Here is a 19981-nt window from a genome sequence, read left to right on the forward strand (position 1 = left end):
TTTTGGGTTTTTTTTTTTAAGTTTATTCATTTTTTTTTTTTTTTAAGGCAAGGGGACAGATTCTCTCCTAGAGCTTCCAGAAGAGAACATAGCCTTCTTAATGCCTTTGGGGTTTTTTTTTAGGTTATTTATTTATTTTGAAAGAGGGGGAGTGCAAGTGGGGAAGGGGCAGAGAGAGAGAGAGAGAGAGAGGGTGAGGGAGAGAATCCCAAGCAGGCTCACACCACCAGTGCAGAGCCCGACGCAGGGCTCAAACTCACTGACTCACAAACCAATGAGACCACGACCTCCACCAAAGTCAGAGCGTAACTGACTGGGCCAGCTAGGAGCCCCTAAGTTTATTCACTTTTTAGTAATCTCTACACCCAACATGGGGATCAAACTCACAACCCTGAGATCAAGAATAACACGCTTTTCTGTCTGAGCCAGCCAGGTGCCCCCACTTTCTTTAGTTTTTAACCTAATGTCCTTTTTCTGTTTCAAGATTCCATCCAGGATACCACATTACACTTAGCCATGCCTCCTTCGATACCCCTTGGCCATAACAGTCTCTCAGACTTTCCTTCTGTTTGGTGATCTTGGGAGTTATGATGAGTATTTGTTGGGTATTTTGTGGAGTATCCCTCAGTAAGAACTTGATGTTTCTAGCATGATTAGACCAGGTTATAAGTTTGGAGGAGGAAGACCACAGAGGTAAAGTGCCATTTTCGTTGCATCATATTCAGGGTACATACTGTCAACATGACTTGTCACCATGATGTTAACCTTGCTCACCTAGCTGAGGTAGTGTTTGTCAGGTTTCTCTAGTGCAAAGTTACTGATTCCCTCCCACCCTTACCCCCCAACTTTCCATTTTGTACTCAAGGAGTCACTGTGGCCTGCCTACATTTAAGGGGTTGACAGGCTCCACCTCCTTGAGGGCAGAGTATCTACACAAATTATTTGGAATTCGTTGGTGCAAGAGATTTACATATTCTCCCCAACTTAGTTATTCAGTCATTTGTTTATATCAGTGTGCAATCATGGGTATTTATTTTATACTTTGGGCAATAATCCAATATTTTGTTACTTAAGTGGTTCCAGCTTTGGCCATTGGGAGCTTTTTAGTTGGCTCCTGTGTTTATTTGATATATCCTCGATTTCTTTTGAGCACTCCCTTACTTTCTGGCACAAGACATTTCAGGCTGATCTTGAATATTCCTTGCCCCAGCCCTAGAATCAGCCATTTCTCCAAGGAGCCCTGGTTCCCTTTATTGTAAACTATATGCACACCCATGATCTGGGCTCTGGGTAAGTACTAACAATTTTTCAGAAAAACTGGATCCATTTTTAGAAACCACAAAAAGCACAAAGACTAATGTATCTTCCCACCACCCAAAATAAGCCAATGTTTTTCTGCTTTGTTTTACCTCAGATCCATGTTAAGAAATAAAACACTTGAAGTTGAAGGTCATTTTCCCCCAGTGGCCTTTTCCCCAGTCCTAAACCCTGCCCTCCCCTCCCAGAAGCAACCACAATCTTAAGCTGATGTGCAGACACTTTTTTTTCAAGCATTCATGGAACAGCTACAGAAGCATATGTATTAAAGAAAAACCTGGCTCATCTTCGGTCTGAGCTGCCCACATTCCCAGACTGTCCTGGCCGGTCGTTGTGTCTCCGCCCTCAGCCACCATCTGTACACTCAGCTCCTCGCCTGCCTGGCCGGGGCAGCTGGGGCTCCGCTCGTCTCTTGTCTCTGTGGCTTCCAGCCACTCTCTTCTCTGGTCTGTACCTTTCTGTCTCATCCCGACTTGAAACTGCGCTTCCTCCTTGTGGGGGGAAGAAGACCAATACTCTGCAGACTTCGTGAAAGCAAACTGGAAACTGGAAACGGCTAGACAAATAGAAAATCTCACGGTTTTGTTCACAGTGCAAAAAAAAAAAAAAAAAAAAAAAAAAAAAACAGAACAGGGCCGGGGACATAGGATTCATTTGTTTGGAGGGCTTGGCTCTTTAACATCTGATTTTTAGCTTAAAGACATTACCAGTTGCTTCTAATTATTTTCAAGTTGTACTTCTGGAAGGCTGAGGTTGCCAGATTTAAGATTACCAAATATCTGGAAATTAGGATAATTATGGATAATATGATTCTAAAAAAATTAGGATAATATGATTCTTCATTTCTATTTTTCTTACAAATACTGTTCTTCAGAATATAGGAACAGGGACACCTGGCTGGCTCAGTCAGTAGAGCACCCGACTCAGGGTTGTGAGTTCAAGTCCCACATTGGGTGTGGAGCCTACTTTAAAAAAAAGTAAAAATAAGATAAATTTTAAAAATACAGGAACAATACTCAAAATGGAGAAAAAGCTCACTATTGAAGAGATTGTTTATGAAACTAATTATTTCCCCATCAAGGGACTTACAATGAAAGGCTAATTATGTCATTACAAAGTAAAAGCCTTTGGCCATGATCTCCATCCACCAAACTGGATTGCTATGTGAGCAGTTCGATTGATAACGTTCTGGGTGCTTTCTGTCTGCTTACTATGGTAAGCAGAAATCTCAGGCTTGGGATTTCCAGCTCCATTAATAGTAAATATATTAAATTTGTTCCCACAGCTGACACTTAACGCTGACAAAGGCAAATTTGGAAGCAGCTCCTTGGGGACAGTGTGGATAACACCTAATCAACACCGGCACAATGAAGCACTTCCTGCGGTAAGTATTTATGGTTCCCTGGTTGAGCTCTCTAAAATGGAGAAACTTCCTTCCCAATTAGGATAATATTCCTGTTCACCATTTGTGATCCTATATCCAGGTCTCTTAGGATTGCATCAAACAGTATTGTACTTTGGCTAAGAATAATTTGGTCGCAGGTTCCTCTGCTACCCCGTCTGCAAACAGATACAACGGAGCACTTAGCAGCAGGACGGGACACAAGACTGTAAGGCAGCACAGGCGTCAAAGCCTGGGGCAGGTGTGCTTTGGACAACCTGGATGCCATGTGTCTCTAAAGCATTTAGGATGAGGTTTGAGGGATTAGTAGCCAAGTAATCAATATAATTTGTATAGAATTATTTTCCTGAGAAAAAGTAATTTTAAATATCCCTTAATTTAAATTTTGGTTGGCTGGCCATCCATGCGGGCATTTTCAAATGTTCCTTTTTGGTTAAAAAAAAAAAATATTCTAAGCTTTTGTTCCTCCTGACTCCTGATGCCTCTGAAATCTACATTAACCATTGGTTCCCTCAAGATTGTGCTGTATAGAGTAACATATATGCTGGTGCGTTGTGAGGTGATACTGTTTTGTTTTGAAAGCCATTTGTCTGGACCTATGATTATAATTATTTTTACGAGTATTTAACTGCCATTCACAATCTAATGAAATTCCCAGAGAAATGTTACATCTTATTAAAATATGACAAAATAGTCTCCAAAGTTATTCTGGCCCCCAAAGTTAGAAAGCAGTACACACTTTCCAGAAGATTGAGTTTCTTTTCCCCAAGATGGGCTACCTCTATTACACATACTGGCCCCTGGTGGGCTTAATTCTTTGAGAAAATGGTTTCTTTCAGTGGCTGCCATTTACGATTTTCTTTTCCTCACTGATTTTGGTTGCATCACTGTGTCTGGAACACCTACATCCCTTTGTGTGCAACTCACTGTTTTGGTGGGGTCTTAGAAGTATGAAAGCTCTCAGGAGGTCACTATTAAACCGTTTACAGGCATTAGGTTTCGACTGACTGTACAGAATAGTCCTCAGCCTGTGTATCTCAGCTGTGCAAAAGGACAGTACTTGGAAAAGCACTAAGACATTGGCCAGCAGAGCACTGACCTGACATGGTTTTGGTTGCCATGGGAATTAACCCACCTGTTTACACATTCACGAAAAATTGGTATTTAGGAATCCCTCCCGAATGTAAACATGGTGTCTTCTCGTTGTAGAAAGCTTTCGGGTTACACGGAGCTGAGAGGTCAGGAGCTCCTTTTGCAAAGGGGGAGATGATAGTGATGACGTCTGTGGCAAGACTTACAGTACTAGTAGGATTTCCTCTTCAGGCTCTTACTTTAGAAAAACTTGAGCAGCCTCAAAACCAGCCATTTCGGGAGAAATGGCAGCACTTGTTTCTGTTTTCTCTTAAGCTGAACAGCCGCAACACTGGGTTTAGGAGAGACTGGAGTATCTTACAATTACTTTGTGTTTGAGATTGAGATGTGGCGTGGTAAGAATCTGCTGTCACTTCACACAGGCCAGTGCCAAGAATAACAGAACTGGCATGTCCCAGTCACTTAGGTGTTCTGATCTAAATTCTTCTAACGGGACACATATTTTATACATATTACTTGACATCAATTATTTATATGACACTGAAGCTAGGGTAACAGATTACGTATCAAGAAAGAAACTTGAGGATTTTCATTGACCTTTGGTTTTGAAGTCATAAAAGGAAACTCGATCACTGCTGTCCTTAGTTGATCGTTGCTTTTGACCTTCGTTTGTGTTTTTAATGCTTCTTAGTAAGTTATAATGTGTGTGTATTCATTATACGTTGGTGTTTATGGAATCTGGAAGGGCAACAGGGCAAGGAGTAATAACCCTGAATTGCAAACCCTATCGGGTCACTTAGATTGCCTTTTCTCCCCACTGTAGTCCCTTCCCACAGACGTGGGGCAATTTTGACAATCTTTTCACTTGAACCAAAGAGGTTATGTAAGCATAGCCTGAACAAATTAGGCATTTATTCCTGAGCTCAGCAATACATTATGCAGAATAAGGAACTGATTCTGAGAAGAATCCAGCATTATTTAAAAGCCCACAGAGTGGTGAATCTGTCAACCTCTGAGTTGTTCTAGAATGAAACACTTCAGCTATAGCTCCAGAAGAAACGAGGTTAATCTTAAACCGAGCTGTGGAAAAAATGGATTTTAATCCACATATAAGTTACATGGTACCCAACTCCACTCTTTCTAGCTCACTGCTGCAATCGGACCTATTAATGGTGTACCACTTAGAGCAATACAGAGTGGAGAAAATATTTGATTAAAAAAATATTATATGTTAGAAATAAATGCTCCAGGATTAGTATAGCAAGCTGAAAGGTGTATTTTAAATTAAAGTAAGAGTAGATACAGGATAATGGATAAGTAGCCTGTGGTCACTCAGTGACTTTTAGCCATGGTCTGCATTAAAAAAATACAAAGATAAAAGGGAGAAGAAAGTGTGTTTATGTGTGATCAGAAAAAGAGGGGGCACTTTTTGAGCCCCAAACAGAACTGAGGCTTAGGGTTTAGTTTACATATTTTATTAACAGGGATGGCTTACTGAAATTATGTTTTTTACAGTAATCAGAACAGTATTAATTTTGAAATTTTCTAATAAAGCGAATCTTTTAAGTTTATTTATTTTGAGGGGAGGAGGGGCAGAGAGAGAGGAAGAGAGAGAATCCCAAGCAGGCTCCATGCTGCCAGCACAGAGCCCAATGTGGTGCTCAATCTCAGCAACTGTGGGATCATGACCTAAGCCGAAATCAAGAGTCAGATGCTGAGCCACCCAGGCGCCCCAAGGGAATCTTTTAAGTCACCCCATATAAATGATTGCTTCCAACTATCCCAGCCTCAGGGTCTCACTTTCTTGGCTGTGGACTTCACTGCGTACCTTCCTTCCTTGGGCAGAAGACAGGGAATGTATTTGTCACACTCCCACCTTCTTGGGAGAACTTTTGAGAAATAAAACAAAGTTACACCCAAGTCCTGACTGTAAAGCAACTGAGGGGAACAAAGAGTATTTTGCTGCCGTCATTAGGTAAATTAAGGCTCCCAATTAGCAAAAAATACTGTAAATTGGTTTTTTAAGTCATTCACACTTGATTAGTATCTCTGTCCACTGATTCATTTAGTGAGCACATACTGCTAATAATTCCAGTACTGTACCACATTTTTAATTCTTACTTTCTCTTTATTACAATTGTAATAAAGTACGAATCGCTATCCCATAGTACAGAGCAGGGCAAGAAGGCTTCGCAAGGTGAAGTACCTCATCCAGGGGCACACAGATATTTGAACGAGGCCCGCCTGACCTCAAAGCTGTTTCTCATCATTTCTGCAGAGTCCTCATGTGTGCCTGTGGTGAGGCATTGTGGGGGATATGACAGGAAACACGAGGTGGCCTCTGCTCTAAAGGAACCTACCACTTGCTAGGGAGAATGTGCTAGGCCCATGGACACAGAAGTCACAAGTAAGAAGGACTGTGATCGCCGACACGCATGCGTTACCATATATGTATGTACATAAATATGCATGCACGCATATGACGTGCACACACAAGAACACACACATGTGCACCTACACACACACATATTTTAAATTATTTTGTTCCCTGTGCTAAAACAAAACAGCAACAACAAACTGTTTCCACACCCTTGTTGAAATATGCTAGCCTGAAAGGTGTTCTAGGCAGTTTCCTGTGGGTGAGATTTTCAAGGCCACCCCTTGGGCCACTTCACTTTCATGAAGCTCGTCCTCCAGAGCATGAGGCCAGGGATACTCAGTGTCAGTTTGAATTTCACTTCCTTCACTCTTGTATGTTTGTCTTTTGTTCCGAAGGGGGGGGGGGGCGCCCTCATGTTCCCCATTGTTTTTGCCTCCTTATTAGGATGATCAGGTCAGCGGGGGTGGGCTTTCCCCATCCAGTCTCACAGGAAGGTACTTTCTCTCCTTTGCCTAACTAACACTCTGGGCGATTTCTTGGAGAGGACTGTCACACTGTTCTTGTTTTTACGGTCATTTTCCTTACCAGACTGGAAGTTCTTTGTGGACAGGGATGGCATGTGATTTGCAGTGAAACTAAGCTCTTGACTCACATTCCCTTCTTCCCCCTGCCACACCCTGTGCCAGCCCCCACGCCCTGTCCTGTCCTGCACAGCCTGTCTTCTCGTTTTGTATCTGTAAACTACCTTTCAGTGACCATCTGTCATTTTCCCCCCACCAATTCATGTCCAATCTCTTTCCTGCAACTACTCTAGATCTTTAACTCAACAGAAATTAATTTATTCATAATACTGAGAACATCCTCTACCCTGCTCCTGACGGTTACTACACATTTTTAAAAATTCTCTTATGCAGTGAATCCATAACAGTAACAGGCCCACTCCTTCTCCCCTCTAGAACATTTTGAGGCCTATTATGGATGATGACTTTCTTTTATTAATAGATTTACTTTTCGTTCTCTTTAAAATATTTTTATCTACAATAAAAGTTTATATTTGAGATTATGTTTAAGTAGTCTTTTTAGTTTCTTTTTAAAAATGCTTTTTAAATGTCAAAGTATAATGTGTTTGTTGATTGCCTTACAAATAAGTCAATATAAGTATTCTCCAAACAGAAAAACAAAAAATCTGAATCTTAAAAATAAGTTTTATAAAAAAAATAAGTAAGTTTTATAAAATGTATGTATTCAAGCATCAAATTTTTATAGAGTAGTGAGTCATCAATAAATCAAGATAAGCCCATGCCTCCTTTTCTTTGAAATGAAAAAAGGATAAGCCATTATTTATTGTTTTCATTTTTTTAAATATTTATTTTTGAGACAGAGAGAGACAGAGCATGAGCGGGGGAGGGGCAGAGAGAGAGGGAGACACAGAATCCGAAGCAGGCTCCAGGCTCCAAGCCATCAGCCCAGAGCCTGATGCGGGGCTCGAACTCACGGACCGCGAGATCGTGACCTGAGTTGAAGTCGGACGCCTAACCGACTGAGCCACCCAGGCGCCCCAGTATTTATTGTTTTAGTTATCCCTCCGTCCGCTCTTGGTCTCTACGCCCTCAGATAAAATTTCCCTGGAAAGTAAAAACAGTGCCCTTTGCTGTAGCAATAGAATTTGAAATAGTGCCAATCCATGATAAGTTTATACCCACTACTTTTCAAAGGCAGTGTTATCTCTTCAGATAAATAATGATGGAAAAGACCAGGGGACCCACCTCCCAGACGGAGCACTGGGTCTCACCGCTGTCCAAGGCGGGGAATTATTCTTGTTCTTCTAAGGGCCCACAAATAGTTTCTTTGTGATTTACTATTACCAGTTCATGCATCAAGTCTACTCCAGTTTCTCTTGCTACTAGGAAGCTCATTGTAGAGAGGGGCCCATTTACTAGGCCAAACCCCTATTGACAAGTTAATTCCCAATTGATTGCCAGTAGCCCTAGTTAGGAACCTCAATAGAATTTTTTTTTCTAAAATTTTTCTTTTTTTTTTTAATGTTTATTTATTTTTGAGACAGAGAGAGACAGAGCATGAACAAGGGAGGGTCAGAGAGAGGGAGACACAGAATCTGAAACAGGCTCCAGGTTCCGAGCTGTCAGCACAGAGCCCGACGCGGGGCTCGAACTCACGGACTGTGGGATTATGAACTGAGCCGAAGTCGGATGCTTAACCGACTGAGCCACCCAGGCGCCCCTTTTCTAAAATTTTTCAAACATCGTTTTAGAAAATGAATGAAATGTTGGAAACATTGAGCGGTTTGTTGTTCTCTATGGCCGTTCAGATGAAAAGTGTTTTGTTTAGGCAACTATGGTTTGAATCAAGAACCGTGATTATTTTATGTGTCCTTCCTCACCAGTAGTGTACTTCTTATTTATTACAGGATTTCTTCAAGCAAGAATTAACTTTCATTAGCAAACTCATTGAAACTGTTCAAAATAAGCCACTTTTCTCTTATTATTCCAAAAGAAGACGTCAGTCACAAACTTAAGATGATGGCGTAGTGTTGCACCACAGGTACCCGCACCCCCTCAGCCCGCAGGCCGGGGCTCCGTGGTTCTAGGTGATTGTCCTGCTTCAATGGTCCCATCCCTGCTGAGTGCATTCCTCTAACAAAGCACCACAAGACAGGAGCTCTCTTTTATCTGGTGTTAGAGATATGATCCATTTTGAATAACTTACTTTGGATGGCTATTCTGGTTCAAGCTAGGGAATGAATGTGAAATAATAAAAGCGGCCATAATTGGCTTGTGGAAAAACACCGCTGTGACCTCAACCATAAACGTCACTCTAGAGCATACTAATAAATGGTTGTAATAGAAAATATTGGAAATGAAACATGTGTAAGGAGTTCTTATTATTAAATCAGCTTTTCCCAGTGCTTGTGCAACACATTGATGTTAGTTAGGAAGCCACAGTAAGTCCTTCTGGAACACTCTCAAAATGCTGTGATTAAAAAAAGAAACAACGGGATCAAACACAAAAACTGCTGTCTATGCATGTGGCTATTAAAACAGGAGCCAGTTTTAATCTGGATTTTCTTCCAGTAGTCTTGAGAATTTTGTGGCTGTTCCTACAAAAGGTAGTAGATCCTTTCAGTAGTAAGTTGAGAATCTTCCATCACAAGTAAGAAAACAAAGTCTAGCGTTATGAAGAAAAAAAGCGAAAGACTCCCCTACCTAAAATTAAGCTTCTCATTTTGATGATTTAGGCCAGGAGGGAAAAAAAAAACAAGCAGAATTATAAAGCCCCTGAATATAGAGTTCGGATGGTGGAGAGGGTGTGGCTGTAATTCTCATTCGAAGAGTAGGAAGAGAACTTCCTTTCTTTTCTCCTAAACCAGCCACTGGTGGACTTAAAAAGCATTTAAGGATGCATTTCTTAACTTCTTCCTTTTCAGGGTACACATGCCAAATGAACTTATGAACATTCTCCCAAAATATTTAATTATGTTTATTCTCCCTGGACCGTCAGGAGTTTTTTCATCAACTTTATGATTTAGGGACTTCAATAGGTCCAAAAATAGGTTTAAAAAGTGAGCCCCTGACAACAGCTGATGGTGAAGAACAGTCATCCTACGGAAGCTTTGCTGATCTGGTCCTTTCTCACAGAAACAAGCTGGATGTGGTGTCTGCCATCAAAACGAGGCTTCCAAAGTAAAAGGCACCACTGGCATTTCCATCTCTGAAATCTCTGCCTTAGGTTTATGATCTAATTACAAAATACATTATATCTGTCAAAATACTGTTTGATCTAATGATCTGGCTTGAAAAAATATACAGTATGTAGATAGCAGAGCAAGAAAATATACAGTGCTAGCACAGCAAGCTGGCCTTTTAATGAGATACTTGTGGGTGTCTGGGCCCATTAGGAAAAGAGCTAAAATATATTCTTAATAAATAATATAATTATCAGGACTCCTGGCCTAGAAATTACAAAAAGGTAAAGAAGCAGTGTATAAATTTCACTCCGTGATGGAAGTGGGCATTTCTCTTTCACAACCTGTGACACTGGTTGTGTGGCTGCGTGAGAGGGATGTGACAGACCCCAGAGAGTGCCGAGCCCTGACACATGAGGCAGCATCGCCAGCCCGTCGCTGGAGCTCTCCGACTACGACGGGTCTCCCTGTCTTTGACAGTGTGAGCCTCAGGGGAGCTGGAAACAGAAAAGATCAGAGCAAACAGAACATGATGTCTTTTCTCTCCTTTTATGTAAGACTGTCTTAATGCAAAACAGTTCCCCAGGCGTTTTCTTCTCATGGGCAAGGAGGCAGCGGGAGAAATTACAGATGGGCTAGATGCCACTGTCCACGTGGACACCTCCTGCCCCTCCGAGGACACGGCTAGGCCTCAAGCCACGTCTCTGTATGGATCTGATGGAGACGTTGTATGAGGGAAACTTTCTAGTTTAATTTGAGCTATAAAATGGTCTGGTGCCTCGTACCCTAAGCAGAGTAAATACAAAGGTACCCCTGACTGATCAGAACCCTTTGTCCCCAAGAACCTGACTGTCATGGAGTCCTGGCTCGAGGACTACGAGGCTTCATCTGAGGAGCCGGCCCACGTGCTGTAAGCAAGCTCCCTGGGCCCCAGAAGGACCGGTCACGGGAAGCTTTTATCCTCGACTTCGTCGCAGGAATAAAGCCCACCAGTAACAGCAATACCAGCTGGCCCATCACCAGCTAACAAAGATACTGCTCAATCCTCTCTGCTGGCATAGCTATCTAGTAGTTGGAAAAACGGAATTTTTTTTTTTCCCGAGAGAAAGCTCAAGTTTCATAAAATTTCTCATGCATCTAATTAAGATGTTCCACTCAATTTATATTTAGGTTACCTTTTTTTTTTTAAATCATAATAGATCTTAGGATGTATGTGACTAAAACAGCTGAATTTCAGACTTTAAAAGGTAGTAAATCCATTTTTTTTTATCTTTCAGCACAAGCTAACTGACTTCACGTAGAAATCTTATATACACTCTTGTAATGGCTTTTGGTGATCATTTATACATTTTAATTGTTATAGCCTTTTTTATTAAATAAAATAAAATGTACTGATACAAAAAATGAAAATATACTTAGTGAAAATTGAAAGTCAAAAGTACTCATAATTCCTTTACCCATTAATACCACTGTTAACATCTGTGTCTATCCAGTGTCTTTTTCTCCTTGTTCAGACATCACCATTAGATTTTTTTTAACAGTTTCCTTTTTTTTTGACTTTTTAAAGTTTATTTATTTGAGAGAGAGCACAAGCAGGAGAGGGGCAGAGAGAAGGAGAGACAGAATCCCAAGCAGGCTTGGGATCAACACAGAGCCCAGTAATACAGGGCTAGAACTCCCAAACCATGAGATCATGACCTGAGCCGAGATCAAGAGTCAGACACTTAACTGACCGAGCCACCCAGGTACCCCAGCATTAGAGTTTTCTAAAACCTAAAGTCGATCATTTCATGTATGTCTCTTCCTAATTTTTCCTATTTGTAAGCATATCATGACATTTTCTCATGTTATTTGATATCCTAGAACATAATTCCATTACCAACAAAGGATTCCATTGTGTTGTCTTACTGTAGCAGTTTGGTTACTTACTGTTTCCTCCATTCCCTATGCATTTATATGATACAGATTCCAAGCTCTTGTACACATTAGCCTACTAGAATTTTTATTTTTAACACAGGCTGTTCAAGACATTAGAGCCAGAGCAATTAAGCAAAGGAACACAATCAAGGTGACGGTTCATATTCACGGATGGATCACATCACTAAGGCTACTAGTTAACAACTCTCATTCACCTGCGTGACCCTGGATCACCTTAGGGTAGGGCTGGAGGGAATCAGTGAACATTTGAGAAAAAGAAACATCTTTTAGAAATGACACTGACAGGAAGTTCTATAAATAATTCTGCCTCCTAGGAATGCGCGGTATGCAGACATAGATTGAATATAAGTTCCTGGACGAGAAGTCCTCTTTACCTCTGTAGCTTGAGTCAGGTTGAGACTCTAAACAGTGTCATGAAGTAGTAGATATTCACATATTAAAAATAAAATAAGGGGCGCCTGGGTGGCTCAGCTGGTTAAAACGTCCAGCTTCATCTCAGGTCATGATCTCGTGGTTCGTGAGTTCGAGCCCCACATGAGGCTCTGTGGTGACAGCTCAGAGCCTGGAGCCTGCTTCGGATTCTGTCTCCCTCTCTCTCTGCCCCTACACTATTCACACTCTGTCTCACTCTCACTCTCTGTGTCAAAAAATAAACATTTAAAAAAGTTAAAAATAAAAGTCAGCATAAAACACAAGTCCACATGTGCCAGAGATGTAAGGACACGATTGGTGACTAGATGCTTCCTGGTTTGTTGAGGAATTACTGGGCTGCTCTAAGGCAAACCTCGTTTAACGGGAGCCAAGAACAAGCTTGTCAAGAGGTGGAGTCAGGGGAAGGTTTAAATCAGAGAAGGCTGACGAACTGAAGGTCACCCTACTTGTTCAATGAACTTGCCTTCTGACAAGTGCGAGAAGCGGCAGCAGAGAAGACAGGTGGCACACAACCGAGTCCTCAAGGGGGACAACGGCGCCTAATGGAAAGCAGACAGGCGGGGGAAAGAATGAGAGCGAGGGAAGGGTCAAAGCAGGCACTAAGGAGGGGCTGCACCTGGAGCAGGGCCAGCTGAGGGGCTGTCTACAGCGGCAGGAGGCGAGTTCAGCCATGGCTCGTTCTTCCCCGTGGCTACGGGAGGGGCAACTCCAAAACACAGACGTACTGTTTACATGGTACTGATTCATTTTCATGAGGTTTTTAGGCAAAGGTAAGAAAAGAAAGGATTCTTGGCTGTGTGTCCCCCTCGGTGTTTGGAATATCAAATTCAACCAGAATATAGGGCCTTCTAGAGTTGCCTGCAGTCATAGTAAGTGCATCCTCACAGACAGTGGGCTTCCCTCCCAAAAATGGGTTTTGTAGCTGTGCCAAGTACAATAACACGGGAGCAGGGAAATGAATATGACTGCAAACCCAGAAGTCTAATGGTTGATTTTTTTCTGGGCTTTTCCTGCTGGTGGTGGCCGCTTTCCATTCTCTTCCAGAGTTCTATTGGAAGGGTGCTGTCTTTTGTCTTTGACAGAATGTTGTTCCAGGTGTGCCTGTATTTTTACTGTAAATTTTTGTGGCGCTGCCTAAAATTTGTAATGAGGAAGCTGACTGGAAGATGTGAACTGCAACGGATCTGTTACAGTACCAAGCCTGGGGCTTCTAGAACCATGAAAATCGGTAAGTATGAAACAAAGAAGTGAGCAAAATGTAAGCTTGATGGGATTGTGGGTGCAGCACGTTATATTTGTGTATGGTAATTTCTTCTGATAGAGAGGGAGAGAGAGAGGGAGAGCGCACACACACGCACAGGGGAGGGGCAGAGGGAGAGGGAGAGAGAGAGAATCCCAAGCAGGCTCCGTGCCCAGCACAGAGCTCGTTACGGGGCTCACTCTCATGACCATGAGACCATGACCTGAGCCAAAATCCAGAGTTAGACACTTAAGTGACTGAGCCACCCAGGTACCCCTGTTTTTAGTAATTTTAAGCCCCTTGTAAATGTCATTTTTTCATGGCTTTTTTATTGTCACTTCTACAGAAACATCACTGAGGGATTCAAAAAGTAAGGTAAGTGAAACCGTTTCTGTATCTTTCAACAACTTTTCACTTGGAGGCTTACCTCCATCATCAAAAAGTAAACGTTTTAACAAACAAATATATACGAATGGCAATGCAAACTGAGAAAAAAGATTGGTTTCCTCATTACAAGCCATTATACTCTTGATGACACGAGAGCAGCCACCGAATGTGAATTTCTAGGCAGATTTATGACGCAGTATTACTTCATTGTTGAATTCGTCCTCTTTTTTTAAAAAGAACTTTTTTAAAAAACTTAAAAAAAAACTTTTTTAAAAAGTACTTTTTTAAAAAACTTTTTTTAAAAAAAAACTTTTTTAAAAAGTTTATTTTTTGAGAGAGAGGTAGAGTGAGCGTGAGCAGGGGAGAGGCAAAGCAAGAGGGAGAGAGAGAATCCCAAGCAGGCTCCGCACCATCAGCACAGAGCCTGATGTGGGGCTTGAACTCATGAAACATGAGATCATGACTGAGCTGAAATCAAGAGTCAGAATGTTAACTGAGCAACCCAGATGCCCCAAATCACTTAATTTTATACTCAAAATTTCCCAAGAAAATCAGAGAAGCCACTATGCTAGCTATCACAGCATACAGTTAAGCATCCACATAAAAAAGAAAAATCTGGGGTTTTTTTCAAGATTCTTGAGTATTATTATTTAATTTGATATCCTTAAGACTATGTGCTTCACTCACTCATAGGCATACTGCCCATTAACAATGGAAACCATATACACTGGGTCAGAAAAATAAGCTATGTTTCAATATAAGGATCTTGAAAAAAAGTAAATAGGACAAAAAACTTATGTATTTCTGCTTTATGTTAATTATCTTAATCAGGAAAATTGCACTCCCCCTATTGTGAAAATGTCTAATTTTCTAGAATTCAAACACTAAATCAATTTTTGCTTTTAGCTTAGTTCTAGCTTAGTCTCATTTAGAAGTTCTAAGCAAATACTTGAAGCCCCCATCTAAAGAGACCCCACTTAAGCCACTGATGCTCGTGACAAGGGAACTGACTGAAACGTGTTTTTCCAGCTGCTGCAGACTTCCGTGAGTGTTCACCCTGATGCTATTGAAAAAACTATAGAAGACATCATGGAACTGAAAAAAATTAACCCCGACATAAATCCACAGTAAGAATGTATTTATGATGTAAACACAGAGTGCAGGGCATGCATTTAGCACTTCTGTAGAGCTGAGCTCGCTGGCATGCTCTCCCTCTCTGTGCCCCCACCCCCACAATCATCTGCAATGTTTCTGACTTTCAGATGAAAAATAAGGGGAAAAGGTGCCTTTTTCATATTTGTAAACAGCAGCAACTCTGTACTTTTGTCATGATTTATGCGTAGGCTTCTGAGATGCCATGAATGTGAGAAATCTGATGGATGCCCTACTATCAGAAGGTGAAATCCGGGGAGCCCATTTAGCAGCAGTCGCTCGGGCGACGCCTATTTTACATGAACAGTAAATGTTCACCTTGTAAATGTGCCTAAGTGGATCTGCTCCATCAAAAATATTCCTCCAGTTTATGACAGGCTGATAATGTTGGCGACGGGTCTTAATGCTTGTCAAGGAGACTGGCGTGTGTGGGAGGGATAGATGGTTTTTATATGAAGCCTTTAGAACTTTGTGATTCAGTCATCTTATCTTGGAAATATTAAAATGCATTTGGCATCGTACGTGATGTTTAAAATTAGCTTTATATTTTCCATCGGGTACAGGAGTTTCTCGGTGAAATTTTGGGCTAAGGATGTTGGGCAGAATGAGTTCTGGTGCAGGTATATTTAGAGACAGTTTAGGTAGGTAACAATCAACCTGTCTTTCGGATGTGATAGGCGGGAACTTCGCATGTTATCGCTGAGAAAGGCTTCTAATTGCTAAAGACGGGGAGCTGTGGTTGAAGGGAACGTCAGAGTGCGCTCCGTATAGGGCTGTCTCTTGGAGGGATTCTGGGGACTAATGGGGGCTCATCACAAAATTCCATCTCCACATGGTCTCCAGAGCATCCTTCCGCAGACACTTCAGCTAACTGGGTGTCTGTTCCTTATTCAGTCATGAAGGGTGATTTAATCATACGGCAAATGTCTTTTTGAAACCTCTGACACATATTTTATTTCTTTGGGAAGGTAATAAGAAGGCAATTCATTATTAAACGAAGTTGAACCAAAAATTTAAGAGTGCGGTTGGGCATGAGGGATATGAGACTCACAATCATATTTGGAGACTGGGTTAGATTTAATAGCAGATCTTCTCTGTCTCTTCTGTGAAAGTTATGTTTCATTCAAGAAGCATTTCCTTGCCCTCTATTCTTGTGATTTCCTTTTGGGGGGGGGGACCCTCATAAGCGGTAGCATGTGTTTTTACATCTCAGTGTGGGCTTCAGTGCTTTTTTTCTACACTGACATGACAAAATGTGATTTTTAGAAATTCAATTTCTGGAAAAAATCAGGAAATAGAAAAGGCTGAGGGAAATATTTTCTAATCTGTCAAGCCATTCCTTCTTTTAACCGCACTTCTTTTTTTGATTTTAATTCCAGGGTAGTTAACATACAACGTCCTATCAGCTTCAGGTGTACATTTTTTCGGTTGGTCTCATTTTTTCCCTTTGTTTGGTTTCTTAAATTCCATATATGAGTGAAACCATATGGTGTTTGTCTTTCTCTGACTTTTTAAAAAGTTTGCTTGTTTATTTTGAGAGAGAGAAAGCAGGGGAGGAGCAGAGAAAGAGGGAGTCCCGAGAAGGCTCCACACTTTGAGCGCAGAGCCTGACACGGGCTCAATCCCATGAACTCTGGGATCATGCCCCAAGCTGAGATCAAGAGTCAGACGCTTAACCGACTGAGCCACCCAGGCGCCCCTCTCTGTTTATTCAAACAGTATCCATTCAGAGAAGACTGTGCAAGATGGTAAAACATGTGACAACCGTGTCCCATGAGAGGACTTATTTCACTTAGCATTATACTCTGTAGATGCATCCATGTTGTTGCAAATGGCAAGATCTCATCCCTTTTATGGCTGAGTAATACTCCACTGTCCGGATACCACATGTTCTTTATCCCTTCGTCTACAGGTGGACCCTTGGGCTGCTTCTGTAATTTTAACCACATTTGGTTTTAATTACATTTTTTTTTTCAAGATGAAAAATGACTACAGTAAACATGGAATCGTCTCCTCTTGCTCCATCCCGTTTTACTTCTCTCGCTCTCTTCCTCCAAATTAACTCTCCTCTCAGGCCTACGCTGATTCTCAAGGTGACCAGTGCCACTGTGCCCTTTTCCTAAATTTAAATCTGATTCGGTTTTCTTGGCGCTGTGGTAACGAATAATTATAATGGCCATTTCACTGAACAGTTTTATTTAAGTTTCGCATTTGGGTTATCTGACCCTGCACTCTAAGTATGGAATAGGTATGCCATCCTAAGATGTGAAATTCTCTGTGGCTCCCAGTGTTAAACAATCTTTGAGCCACAAAAGTGAATGACCGTAAAGAAACTTACCAGGAATGCATAAATGTGAAACCCTACCTCTAGATTTAAAAATGCCATCAAACAAGCACGGGAGAATAATTTGCACGAAAGTTGTTTATGTGAACAAGGATCTCGGTGACTATTTAGCCACCTGTTGGATAAATTTGTTCTGTGACTACTTAAGGAGACGGTGTTTCACCTGCTGTGTTGTGATCACAGAAAGTAGCTAGTGATCCTCTGTGTATCACCCTTGCCGGACTGTTTTCTGTCTGGGTGATATGTTTTAAGGGGGCCGTTATTCAAACAGTATCCATTCAGAGAAGACTGTGCAAGATGGTAAAACATGTGACAACCGTGTCCCATGAGAGGGAACTGAAGGAATAGGGCCCTTTTTTTAGCACTGAAGATCAGACTACAAGGGAGAATCGCTGTCTTAAACAGTCGTGGCAGGGGAAAGTTGGAAATTAATTTCCTCAGAGAACAAACTTGGAACCACCTGGTAATAAGGAAGGCACATTTTGTTTCAGAGAAAAAGGCTTCAGACAAAGAGCGAGTCAGAATGGAGTGGGAAGTTTTGTAGTCAGCTTTTCCTCTTGGCTTTGCCTCATCTGCCAGGGATGCTCCCAAGAAGAAGCGCTTTTGTTGTTTTGTGTTGTTGTTGTGAATTTTCTTACCACTGAGGGCTGACACTCTCACACACATGTAAGGTGCTTCTGGTTACAGCCGCCTGGTGGGGGGCAGGGCTAACGGGTCCCTACGAACTCATGATCACTTATATTTTCTACATCTTACTTAAATCACCTGCAAAAAGAACTCCCTTGTTTTTTAAACCATATTGTTGCAACTTGGCTTAAGAAATGGCCAGAAGGAGACGAAACTTTTAGCCAAGTTCTTCAACTGTCTATCCATGTGGAGCTTTGGTAAGAAACTGTGCTTCTAGGGGCGCCTGGGTGGCGCAGTCGGTTAAGCGTCCGACTTCAGCCAGGTCACGATCTCGCGGTCTGTGAGTTCGAGCCCCGCGTCGGGCTCTGGGCTGATGGCTTGGAGCCTGGAGCCTGTTTCAGATTCTGTGTCTCCCTCTCTCTCTGCCCCTCCCCTGTTCATGCTCTGTCTCTCTCTGTCCCAAAAATAAATAAAAAACGTTGAAAAAAAAATTTTTTTTAAAAAAAAGAAACTGTGCTTCTACTCAAGTAAGAAGTGGTTATGAGACCAGCACAGGAAATGTTGCATTCCTTTATTTTTCTAAATAAACTAAGTATGGCTCTATGTTGAAAGAAAAAAGAGAGAAAGAGAGAAAGAAAAGAAAAGAAAGGAAAGGAAAGGAAAGGAAAGGAAAGGAAAAGAAAAAGGAAGGGAGGGAGGGAGGAAGGAAGGAAGGAAGGAGAGAGAGAAGGAAAGAAAGAAAAACTGGGCTTCAATTAAATATATCCTGTGTGACTGAGGGTTGATGGAGGGAGGTGGGTGGGGGATGGGCTAGATGGGTGATGGGCACTGAGGAGGACACTTGTTGTGATGAGCACCGGGTGTTGAATATAAGGGATGAGTCACTGGATTCTACTCCTGAAACCAATACTGCACTGTATGCTAACTAACTAAAATTTAAACAAAAATGTGAAGAAAATAACTAAATGAATAAATACACCCCATGTGAAAATTTCCTCCATTTTATATTATGAAAAGTCCTATTACGCACACAACCAGTGAACAAATGCTAAAATATCTGTTTTGTTTTTCCTCACGTGTGTTTCTTCTGTTTTTGAACACCTTAGGCTGGGAATCTCTCTTCAGGCTTGCCTCCTGCAAATTGTTGGCTACAGAAACCTTATTGCAGATGTGGAAAAACTGCGCAGAGAACCGTACGATTCTGATAACCCCCAACATGAAGAAATGCTGTTGAAGGTTAGACCTCGAACACATTTCAGTCCTTCACTTAGGTCAGCTCATGTCCACCAAGCACCTGCCAAGTGCTAGACGCTGCTCAGACGGGGAGGGTACAAAGACGAGTGAGACGTGGGCACTGTGCCCGGTTGGTAAAGCCTACTTTTCTTGCTGGTTCAGATGTGGGAGGCAAATTCTTCCTGAGAAAACTCATGGGAGAAGTTAAATGTAAGGTCCTTTTTTTTTTTTTTTTTTTTTTTGGTAATCGGAGAACATCACAGGTGATTTCTCTGAGCTCTTGTATCTGGCTCACGTTTAGGCTGTTTAGCTGTATTGAAAGCCAGGAGGAGAAACAGCACTTGTCCAAGAGTGACCGGGGATTTCCATTTATGACTTTTAATAGACATCAAAGAAGATGAAGTTGGTTTCTGCTTTGGCAATAGCCCTCCTGGGAAATTACCTAAGATCTTATTGCTGATTATTTATTCATGTAACTCGGAGAGTATTAGAAGAGGAGGTTAAGGTTTATACCTGGTTTATTAAAACTGTTAGAAGAGCAATATACAGTTCTGGCTGTCCAAGTAAAAACTTAAAAATCTCGTATGATCTGACGGTGCGTTATGAAATACCAATAAAACTTGACCTCCACACTGAATCTGGAGCTTAAGAAATTAAGACCAACCTTCAGAACTATTCATCTAAAATATTTTCTCAATTCACTTCTGAAAACAGATGCTTTTTAAGATGGAGTG

General features: G+C 41.5%; 1 protein-coding gene and 1 long non-coding RNA gene across 2 annotated transcripts in view; one reads left to right on the forward strand and one right to left on the reverse strand.

Moving 5' to 3' along the window:
* ELMOD1 (ELMO domain containing 1) overlaps positions 1-19981 on the forward strand; it is a 91127-nt gene that overhangs the window by 49150 nt on the left and 21996 nt on the right. Inside the window, exons 3-7 of the mRNA XM_042957825.1 lie at positions 2603-2701; positions 13347-13492; positions 13851-13879; positions 14921-15018; positions 19121-19250. Coding sequence (XP_042813759.1) covers positions 2685-2701; positions 13347-13492; positions 13851-13879; positions 14921-15018; positions 19121-19250 — 420 coding nt within the window. The 5' untranslated portion in view covers positions 2603-2684. The remainder of the gene's footprint in view (positions 1-2602; positions 2702-13346; positions 13493-13850; positions 13880-14920; positions 15019-19120; positions 19251-19981) is intronic.
* Positions 1-19981, reverse strand: part of LOC122231021 — a 73499-nt gene that overhangs the window by 9291 nt on the left and 44227 nt on the right. The gene's annotated exons all lie outside the window — the stretch shown is intronic.

This window comes from Panthera tigris, chromosome D1 (genome assembly GCF_018350195.1).
Source record: "Panthera tigris isolate Pti1 chromosome D1, P.tigris_Pti1_mat1.1, whole genome shotgun sequence".
Classification (NCBI taxonomy): domain Eukaryota; kingdom Metazoa; phylum Chordata; class Mammalia; order Carnivora; family Felidae; genus Panthera; species Panthera tigris.